Consider the following 11,521-nt stretch of genomic DNA (forward strand, 5'->3'; position numbering starts at 1 on the left):
TTCGTGGCAGGGAAAGCCTTCGAGAGAAAGGGAATTTGATATCGGCGATGCTCTTCTAATATATTTGTCATGTCTCCCAACAGTGTTGCTTTTATTTTTTTCAAGCAGCATAGTTCGACGTGAAAAGTATGTGAGCGTTTATCGTCGTCGGTGTAGGATTTCCCTCCGGCTATTAATATCTTCTTTGCGAGACCCAGACACTTGCTTTTTACAATGCGGCTCAAATAGCTGCAGCGCCATTTCCGTCTCTGTTTAGGGGGAGGCCTGTTGGCTGTTGGTGTGAGAGGCACCTCGCGGTTGTTGTTTCAGCCCTGCGGATCCCCCCCCCACCACCCCTCCCCCCCCCAAAACCCCCCATGGTGCTGTGCCCTCAAGGCTTGTGTGTCTGTCTCGGCTGACAGGTCAAAGTGATGCACAAGCAGCTCCTGCTGTTCCACAACGCCATCTCGGCGTACTTTGCGGGGAACCAGCAGCAGCTGGAGCAGACGCTGAAACAGTTCAACATTCAGCTGAAGACCCCTGGCTCGGACAAGCCGTCTTGGCTGGAGGAGCAGTGAACGCGAGACTCGCGGTCCTGCGACGCACTCGCAAAGACGAAGACACGCACGCTCTCTCCTAGACACACGACAATCACGCACGCAAACATGCCCCCACGCTCACGTTTTTCGGGCACAGGTACATAGACGCAAACGTCCACGTCTGCGCTTAACAGCTCCAACCCCCGCCGGGTCAGACATGCCTTTCTGATGGGAGAGGCATTGAGCGCAAAGTCACGTGCACCTCTATGCACGCACTTTGAGTTTCACGCGTGCCTACACCTCCGTGCACGCACACATGGCCGTGCAAATCGCAGACAGAACCCGCGTAAGCATTTTTCTGACCCGTGTACGAGTGTTAAGGAAAGAGTAAAAAATGGTAAATGCAAATGAACACGCAAAACACACACAAGGGAAAATGCAATGTCTCTGTACTTGGCTAGATGGCAATAATTAAGGAATCTTTACATTCGTTTAAAGCAGCCGGCGTTGCTTCACGACTGTTAGGGTCTACAGAGTCGACACGAAAAAGAGGGAATCTGCGTTTCCGTGCTCCTGCAAGCCACACTCGCCTCTGTTAGCCGCGGGACGAACGACCCCCTGTAGCACTGCAGTATAAACAATTTCGGAAGCCCACTCGGTACGACCCAGACAGTCTTATTTTCACTTTCATATTGACCATGGCGCCGATGCATACCAAATTTGTACTTGAAATGAGTAACGGGCGATGGTTTTGACACTCCGTCTCTGATTGTTTTCTGGTTTGTGCAGTAAAAGTGCATCTATGATGGTAATTATTTTACTCCGGATTAAAAAAAAAAACATAACATAGAAAAGTATATTTATTGAATGACGGATGGGCCGAGCGTTATGAAGTTGATGACTTGCCCCGTTGCCCGTGGAGTCGGCTGTTGTCACGGGGTGGGGACAGCCCTTGCCTGCTCGTAGTCCCAACGAGCCTGACGCTCACACTGGTCGGGGCGAAACGGTTGCTTGCAGCCACTCGTGACACAAATTACCACATTTAATGTTAGCATTTTTGCAGATACATTTAATTCAAATTCATATTCCGACTGACGCACCTTTTGTGAAAGGTGTTAGACTTCAGAAGGCATTCCTGATTGTGTGTGCTTTAGCTTTTGTGATTATCTTGGCGCTATATAAACGACTCTGTGTGTTTATTTGCAAAGACGATTGTACGTGTTAAGAACTCAACCATGTAAATGAATGAAATTGGTCCATATTCCATGAGTCATAAAACTTGAGCAAATGGGGAAAAAAAACTATGCTTGTGGCAATAATTGCTTTGGCCAAGTGGAGTAATTTTGGTGTAAATTGGGAGTGGTAACCAGGTGGTGGGTTTGGTGATACATGTAATATTGGGTTTTGGGTGTTAACTTCTCCTGGGCATAAGTGTCATGTGTGTTGTACATTTGGAATGCGTGGGCATCTGTTGGCCTCTTGTGTTCCACTGCTGGTCAATGAAAAGGAAGTCCATTCCAAGTCCACTGCTTTTTGTTCATAGGGGATTACCACTGGTTTTTATTCCGGCAGTCCATTTCACCTTTGTAGCTGTGTATAGTTTGCAGTAATGATTTTTTTTAATTTGCAACTGAAGTTTAAAGGAATATGCAACCTAAAATATATTTATTTTAGTACTTAGCCTGTGTGCCCAAGCTGGGCAACATAAGTTTGAAGCTTTGTCAATGGTTAGAGACATCAAAGCTGTAGTTGGGTGCATCATTCTGGCACTTCAGTGACATCACACTCATACGTTTTAGTACCACATCAGTGGAGTGACGTCACTTGATTACGATGGTGGCACATTTAGCCATAATTGGAACTCTTTGCTTTCTCAAAGTTTCAAACTTTTTTGTCAGGCGGATGCATCTTAGGCGTGTACCTAAGAAAATAGGTATGTGTTTTGGGTTGCATATTCGATGAACATGAATGCCCCTTGTATGCATTTCTCAACATGGACACGGTTTAAGTCATGCTGTGCTGTAAGAACTGGAATCGTTTCTTGCTCTACATTGTGTTTTTTCAGGCACTTTGTTCTCAATATTGTAGGGCCGAGCGAGGTCACTGATCGCTCTCTGCTCTGCCACATATCAGCCATTGTCCAGACCAGTATTCTTCACTCATTTTCGGAGGGGGGGCCACTTTCGCCAATAAGACATCATGAGTGTGAGGGCCGCCACGCCGCCTGCAAAGGGGTGTTTTCACGTTTGTGTTTTGTCGGGGGCCCGCACTAAAGGCCACCTTGCAATGAAGAACACTGGTCCAGACCCAATGTTAGGCAGGAGCAGCAGTTACCGATCACCCTGCGGTGTATGTATGTCGAAGTTCTTTCGCACTGTACGTAGCCAATCGTGCTGTTCGGAGGTGCTTAATGCGTAGCATTGCATATTATATTACATATTGCGTCTCAGTGGGTTACGCCTTACGACAGTGATGTGCAAGGCCACGTGATTGCGGTGAATGTGTTTTGGTCGCTGGCTAACATTGAGGCTTACCGACTCATCCCTGAAAATTTGGCCATAAATTATCTGTTTCAACGCTGTGGGCAAAAACGCGGGACTAAGTGCTACTATCCATCACTTGTTCTTTTTTAATTGTACACTACAAATGGTACATTTTAAATAGGCTCATTCCACAAATATATTTTGGCCCACATTTTGCACGTGTTGGTTACTGCCAGAATTATATTTTTTTCATTCCCGTGTGCATTCAAGGTGGATGTTTTTTTTAGCTTGAGTATACTATGAGAGCACGTGCTGGGAAAAAGCAAACATCTTAAGTTCTTGAATTCTCAGAAAGGAATGGGATTGCATTGCTCTGTGGTTCAGTTACTCACAGTTGCGTTCATTTCCAGCAAACCACCCAAGGAGAAACGTCAACTCCAGACTTTGATTTCGAGTGACCTCTTTTCTGCCAAGCTTATGCTTGTAGGGCTTTGAGCAAACTGCTTTCCCCAAATGCTTTATTGACATTAATATAACTGTGTATTTGGCATTAGTCTGTGTTGGGAACCTTGGTTCATTAACCACAAGGGGCCTGTTCTCTTGCTGTCCATGCGTTGAGCATGGAGTAGTTGTTTTTTTGTGATGAGTGAACAGGGACATCCTGCACCCGTGGGTTTGATTCACTTGCTGTGTTGGTCATGGGCTGGAACTGTTCAGTGAAAATCGACACAACTGCTAACCGGCACTAAATGAGTCTCCCTCCACTTCCATAGAGGTCTAAATAAACTCTATCTTTCCAATGAAATAAAGCGACTTCTAGCATTGCATTTTTTATTGCACTAAACACGGATCCTATCTTGTGACTTGCAGAGTAGTGTTTGGAATATAAAATGTAATATTGTGGATGCTGCGGGGATCTAATAGATGGATGTGCAGTGTGTGACCATGGACATGTCGATGGGACCAAATTTAAAGGGTTCTGTAGAATTTCGCCGGCTAGAGGTTCCATAACAAACAAAACATTTGACAACCACCTTTACCGCAGAGCATTTAATTGACAAGCGTGGAAGAGTTGACCAAATATCCTCGAGCGGGGTGGTTGAGAGCTCGCAATTGAAGGCCCTTCTGTCAGCAGTGGCGTGGCCAAGAAATGGTGGGGCCTGCACCTTAACCTATTTGTATTCACAATGCATACTGTACGGCTGACTGCTGCTGCCAGGCATAGTTGAAATAAAACAAACAAAAACAACCTCTTGCCGGTTTCTCTAGGTGCTGTAATTCACCGAGAAGTTGGCAAACGTAGCAGTTGTAAAGTCCGAACATTTGGTGTGTGTCCCCTCCCGCACTTGCACGGACGCGCACCTTACGTGTGTGCGCCGTGGTGGTGACTTCTCGACCAGCGCTTCTGTGACAATGACGGTCGCCCCCTCATATTATGTATAGTGTGCAATGCGGTGTCGGTACGCGTGCTCTGTAAATGCGCTCGGTTGAGCCTTCAATTCGATTTTATCCTCTGTTCATTTTCCTGGGTTTAATTATTTTTTATATATATTATAGACCGGTATATATAAATATCTATATAAAGCTGTAATGCGTATTATGATAAGAGCAGGGCTTAATTTTTTCATGGAATATTTTCCGGGGTCCGGAAATATTTTCTGGAGCTCAGCCCTGGACAGCTCCGGTTAAAATTAAGCCCTGAGATCGAGTACTCGACATTGGTGATGTCGGAACAACCCCCCCCCCCCCAACACCTCGTGTGTATGTGCGGCCGTGTGAGTCGAACGCTGATGCCCCATCATTAACCTTAACCCGCGTATAAGATTCCCCGGGACTCACATCCATGTACGTACACGAACTATAACACACCGTTTTTCTGTTTGTGGGGTTGGTTTTTTTTCCTGTCCGAATTAACGATACAGTATATTTCGAAACGGATACCGCGATGGATCCCAATGTAGGCACATCGATGGAAGTGACATGCTATACAGATACGTCCGAGCAGCTGGGACCCCACTTAACAATGGGACGTCTGCATGGCTTAGAGGAAGTATGGATAATCTGGGGTGGGGTGGGGGGGGGAATTAATCAAATGATTTTCTGTAACATTGCGCCGGGCATCGCGGAGTCGCGCACACCTTTGCTATCTGAGCGGCTGATTGTAACATCTGCGCATCGCCTTTGGTGTCTCAATAGATGCCTTGGTCGAGACAGTCAGTCTGGCGTTTGATTTCCCGGTTGAGAACGAAGAGCGTTAATGAAATAGTTAATATAATGATGATTATCATGATGATAATTCCGTTATTCGCGTTTTTGGAGTCCGGTGTGTATGGGGACATTTTTTGTTGGTTAGAATAGAGAGAAATGTTACACTGATCCGTCTGTATTGTAAGAATAATGAGAAGACAGATTAAAATAAAACCTCTATAGGTTTTCTTGGTGTCTGCTGCTTTGCAGCTTACAAGTCGGCGACTTGACAGATCTGTTATTTACGGAGCGGATGAGAGAGGGCATGTGTGTGTATGTGTGGTCCGAACGGACACCGTGAGTCCGCTTCATTGATGAGGGCCTCCATGTGTAAATACTCCACGTGCCCGCGGATGGGTGTGTGGGAAATGGGGTGGGGGGGGGTCACGTGGTGCTTGTAATTGGATGAGTGCGGCTGCTTTCCGTAATTTCTTGTAACGATTCTTAAAACGTGTGTGAATAAAAACTAGTGAAACTCGTTTCGCTCCCGCAACTTGCAGATTCGCGTCCGTGCTTTAAGCCCCTGCTGCTTTCTGGACTCGCCACCCTTCCCAACTTTGCCAAAACAGAATATTTATTTTTAAAACGCAGTTGCTGAGCACGAGACCAAGGCTCTCAAACGACAAGGAGCCTAATAGGTGTTCGTACGTTTATTGAATTGAGCGCCGCTGTTCTAAGGACTTGGATGGAGGCGCGGGTTGGGGGGGGAGACGATGGCGAGAGGGAATTCCAAAGTCGAGCGGTGCGAGGAACGAAGCAGAAACGAGTGTGTTTGACCTGCACTGTGGTGAGTGAGAGGGTCATTCGGTTGTCGTGACCCGCAAGTTTTGTGGCTGGAGACTGTGAACGAGACGCAGCAGTAAGCCCGGTAGACAGCCCTTCAACGTGGGTGGAGGAGTGAATGGGTGAAGTTCATTGAAACAAAAACCCCGCGGTAGAAGCGACACGAAGGGTGATAGGGAGGCGACTGAATAGACCCTTTTTGCCGCAGCCCCTGTGAATGCCGCCGAAAAAGAGCTGCAGGCCCAACGATTCTGGTTAGTTCCCTTTTGGCATCGTAACATCTGTCACAACGCGCCCGGCGCATGCACTTATATACTGTTCTGTGCATACACGTCTGTTTGCAGGCAGGCGCATACATATATATTTAAACTACAGTATAGCAAGTAATGGGCGATATATTTCATTTTTTAGGACCGAGTTGTTGAACCTGTAGCTAGATATGCAGCAGCAGGAGCAGCAGCAGCAGCACACCGCGGCCCCGGAGGGGGAAAGCCACGTGAGAGAATAATTGGAGACTTCCAACCGACACAACAGATGATCATAATCACGAGTTGCCACCGCGGGGGGAGAAGGGCGCCTCTAATCGCGCGGTGCCGAATCGTCCTCACGCCCCCCACGGGAACGCGGCCGACCCAGTGCAAGACTCCTCTCTGCGTTACGAGCTGAGCGCCTTAATGCGACACTTTTTTCATCATGGGACCTCCTTTGCCAGTTCCAAAATATACTAATAGGGTTTTCCCCTTTTTTCTGGCAACAAAACTGACACCTTTTGCAAGGAATCACGCTTACATTAACCACAATACTTGCAGTCAAATGCAAGTCAAATGTTTGCATTTGACTGCAAGTATTGTGGTTAATGTAAGCATGATTCCTTGCAAAAGGTGTCAGTTTTGTTGCCAGAAAAAGGGGAAAACCCTATTAGTCGACACTTTGTTTGTTTGTTTTCAAACAAACAGCCCTCGCGGCCTTTGTGCGTGACCGTCCATCTGTCCGTAACCTCCCCGCAGCCGGCGAGCCAGCAAAACTTAGCTCAAACTATATCCTGTAGAGTCGACTGTGGATTGTGACATCGCAGCTTCGTGAGAGACGGCTGCCGCTTTGGAATTCCTCCAGCAGTGGATTGACCCATGACTGATGATCACACTGCATGGGCATGGATGATCAATAATAGGAATGCATCAACACTGAAACGCGTGCATGGAGAGATGCACGCTTGATCTAACGTGCATACTTACAGCGCCTGCGTCAGTCCACTGCTGAATGAGTGCCCCATCCACGTCGTGTGTGGTTCGTGAGGGTTGTTTCACCATACTTCACCACTCTGGTGAAGCCCCCCCCCCCCCTGGAGGTGGGGGATAGAGGGTGGGGGCACCTATATCGGTTCAGGAATCAATTACCGGTCACCCATGTTCGCCGGGGCGAGGAAATCGAACATCTGGTCGCCGGGTTCGCAGCTCCGCGCGCTAATCACTGCGCCACCGCTCCCCACGGTGAGCTGTGAACTCAAAAGTCATCTGTCTATCTTATCGAGGTGGTGCAAGCGGAGAGGGAGGCAGCCCGGACTCTGCCGATCAGGGCACACCTCGGGGGATTGTCTCAGGCTTTAGTGGACAATCTGCCGGTAATGATTTGTAAGTTCAAAATTGATGTGTGGTTTCTCGCGTTTTGTTTAATGGACACGGAGTCGCCGTTGGAGGTGGTTGCGCATGGAACTACCTAATCCCCCGGTGCCAGATCGGGTGCCTGGGGTCATTACACGTCTGGGACACACGGCCCCTGCCCCTGCTGCTGCTGCTGCTACCCTGGTGATGAAATACCAAGGAAGAATACACACGCACACGCACGAATACAGTTGCGTTATCCAACACGCGTTTGCTTGACTGTGAAGGTATTTAAGTATCGGGACGAAGCCGGCGATTAGTTGGCAGGGCAAAACGCGTTTACGTCTCTGCAAATAGTCATGTTTTAGCTCTTGGTTATCGTCTCCACGTTATGGGCAACCCCATCTTACCCAAATATTGGTCGCAAAAGCCTACGTGTTAAATTGGCAACCCTTTGGTCAATGTTACCGGTTTATGTCGAGACTGAGTCCCTAACACCAACGTCACTCTCAACTAAGGTCTCGTTCCGGTTGGTCAATTTGTACAATAGTGATCGTGACCCCACGTTACAACTCACAGAGATTACGATCTTTAACATACTGTTGGGGCAAGTGCTGTTAGCGAGCACATCTGAAGGGCGGCACGGGACACGAGGGGCAGGGTCACCAACACCACGCCAGGCCGCCTTTGTCTCCCCAGTGCTCATTTTCACCCCTCACCCGCAGCAGGTCATCATTTAAGGCAGAGTCGACCTAGCGGAGAGGGGGCCCAGGACAGGTTCAGATACCACTCGCCGCTTGGTGTCAGCCGTGGCGAGGAATCTAACTCAGGTGGCCGAGTTCGCAGAGCATTGTGCCACCACTCCCCCCTCCACACACACATATATAACACAGAGCAGTATGCTGTATGTACAGACAATATCGCACGCAATTGCTGAAAGAATGGCGTGAATTAACGAGAATGTACGTGGCTTTGAATTGTTCCCTATTTTTTTTGTACAACACTTTCACGGACAGGTTCCAAACAATTAGCAGCAACAACTGGATTCTCAAGTGTAGCGAGTTGATAGCTTCATTGCCCATCGCCAACGATGGGGCCCAGCCACCGTGCTGTCTTCGACAAACGGGGCCCCATTGAATGCCTTGCATCAAGTCCCGGCAGTAATTAGAGTCGGTTTGGATATTGAGAGGAGGCCGGGACTAAGTTGAGTGACGTGGCTTGAGATGGATGGGTAGGGGGGGGTGCGTGGGACTGCGAGCCGGAGAGAGATACATTTGGTGAGAGATATATAGATGGGAGTGGTGGTGGTGAGAGAGGATGTGTGGAAAGTGCAGGTGATGAGAGGGGTCATGTGTTGGAGGCTATTCCGCCGCTTGGCATAGAGTCTCACAGAACCCATTCTGGGATTGTGGATGCGAGGGTTGGTGACCCTATTTCCCCATCACTGGATGGAGTCAGACAGACAGACACTCCAACGCCCTGTTGCCCTAATTTTTTTTTCTGGACGAGGACCGTAAATATTAGTCTGCCATTAACGGATTAAGCATGTTGGACCGCCTTACAGCCCATGGGTGTCTGTGAAAAGCCACGCAAATCCAGGGCCAGCGAGCATTCCGTTTAATTTCCATTCCTGAGAAAACATTTTCAAGATTCTCATGACGAGGTCCAGACGGTGCCGCGAATAAATTAATCACCGACTTTATTACGAATGGGCGAGAGAGCGCGGTGAGGCTGTTGCGAGGCTTTGAGTCCCGTCTGAACCATATTGTCGCCTTTTTCCAGTTTATAAGACGTACTTTTCCTCCTGTGTATTTTTTTTTAAAAGGAAACAAACATTGGGTGTGTGTCCGGGATGGTGGAGTCTCGACAAGCCTGGCCGCTCACCGAGCCGCGTCGCCGGACATCTCATCACGACCACTGATGCCCGACTGGGTCGTCTGCTCTTGCTGCGTGTACGAGGCGCTGCAGAGTGAGTGTGTGTGTGTGGGGAGCGGTGGTGGAGCGGTTAGCGCTACGCTGCGCTACGAACCCGGCCACCCGAGTTCGATTCCCTCGCACGGCCACCGACACCAGTGACGATTATCTGAACCGGTCCTGGGCCTCCCGCTCGGTCGACTCAGCTTCAAACGAGTGTCTGGTGCGCTGTGTAAACATCGCCAATAGGGAGACAAAGGCGGTCGGGCTTGGTGCTGGCCACGTCGTGATTTATAATTTTATTTATATTATTTGCACCATATATAATATTATTTTTTTTTCCCGCCTACGTGACTTTGCCGAAACAACCTAATAGTATGATTCATTGCAGTCACGAAAGCTTCAAATCTAGAATTAAGTCTGTTAAGGCTACACGGGGTCTTTGTTTTCTGACCAGATTTGTAAAACTATTGACACCGCGCACAAGTTTGGGGTGCGTCTTACTTTCCAGAGCGTCTTATAATCCGAAGGCCACGGTCGCTATCTGCTCAACAGCCTGCAACCTGCCCCCATCATGTCAACGTGCACACGCAGCTATTTTGCCAATCCACTGCTGGATGAATATCTCCCCACGTCAAACGAATGGTGGGATTTTTGTTGCTGTATTATACTTCACCACGCTGGTGATCGCGGGGTTGTGAAGACCCAGGGGGCCGTGAAGAGAATCGAACTTCGGTCACCAGGTTCGTAGCGCAGGGTCGCGAACCAATGTCCCACCGCTCCACGTATCCAAGGCAACGAGTAATGAACGATGTCCATGTGAATCTGCAGGGCGATATATTTATAAATACCCCGCTAAATCGGAGGCAGAGTAAAACATGCTATTTTAGAGGCCCCACATTGTCTCCCATCAACCTCAATAGACGTATTAGACCCGTAACGCTCTGTGTTTGATAACAATGATGACGATGCAGCCACCGCTTTCGCGATATTAATTCACCCGTTGAGAAGAGAGGTTCAGTGATGGGGTGATTATACATCAGTGGGGTGTCTATAAACGGATCACCACGGAAATTGCCGCAGCAGTTGTAAAAGCACAGCTCCTGCGAAATCCTTGCTCGCTCCACTGCTGATGGAAGTTCCTTCACTGGCGGTCGCTTTAGAAAGCCCCTTTAGACTATAGAGGACCACGTTCGAGGCTGTTTTGGTCCACTCTCGCACTGGCCATACAACAACAAGAAGAAGAATTATAATGAGAAGAGGTGGCAGCAACTACCCACACTTTACCCCATCGCTCCAGCGGCCGCGCAGAGAGACGTCTCGGCTATGAAAGTCTCGGCGTGCGCGCTGCATTTTTACATCGCCGTGGCGGAGTTCCTCCCAGCAGCGATTGTCAAGATAACTCTGCGTAAAGATAACTCTTTGTCAACATAATTCGTCTCGAGCAAGATCTCCTTCTCGTCTGCGAGGTTTTGGCTGCTGGGTGGAAAGGGACCGTGCGGGCTGACTCGTTATCAGCAGCAGCAGCAGCAGATGCTGTCTGGCAGGCTGGTTCCACCGTGCAAACACAACACACTCCTCTCTGCTTCTGAGAAACGGATTTACCGAAGCAAGAGAGATTGTCAGAATTAATGCATGGACAGGGGGGGGGGGGGGCTCTGTGGTGGGGAGGGGGGAAGACCCGCGAGCTGCTGCTGCTGCCTTCAATCCAGAAGCAAGGGGGGGGGGTAGCTGGAGGATGATGGGGGGGGGGGTAGCTGGAGGATGATGGGGGGGGGGTAGCTGGAGGATGATGCGGGGCGTCCTGCGGGTGGGAGGCAAAGCAAGAGACGGGTTATGTTAGGGTAGGGATAAAAGAGGGATAGTGGGTGGAGGGGCAGGAGGAGGGATAGGGGTGGAGGGGGAGGCGTAGGGGAGGAGGAGCTCACAGAAGGCGAGGCTCAGACCTGCCAGAGATCATAATTGTCGAGAGCGA

The 11,521-nt window shown here is 49.0% G+C and overlaps 1 protein-coding gene across 5 annotated transcripts in view; it reads left to right on the top strand.

Moving 5' to 3' along the window:
- ARFIP1 (ADP ribosylation factor interacting protein 1) overlaps positions 1–5,691 on the top strand; it is a 42,450-nt gene extending 36,759 nt beyond the window's left edge. For 3 of the 5 annotated variants that reach the window (XM_061552468.1, XM_061552467.1, XM_061552469.1), the window contains one exon: positions 402–5,690. In XM_061552468.1, coding sequence (XP_061408452.1) covers positions 402–557 — 156 coding nt within the window. In that variant the 3' untranslated portion in view covers positions 558–5,690. Of the gene's footprint in view, positions 1–401 lie in introns of all 5 variants that reach the window. The other 2 variants (XM_061552465.1, XM_061552466.1) reach the window with 1 other exon arrangement.
- Positions 5,692–11,521: the final 5,830 nt, after the last annotated feature.

The sequence above is a fragment of the Lethenteron reissneri genome, chromosome 16, assembly GCF_015708825.2.
Source record: "Lethenteron reissneri isolate LAM-NWPU_2019-01 chromosome 16, ASM1570882v1, whole genome shotgun sequence".
Lineage (NCBI taxonomy): Eukaryota > Metazoa > Chordata > Hyperoartia > Petromyzontiformes > Petromyzontidae > Lethenteron > Lethenteron reissneri.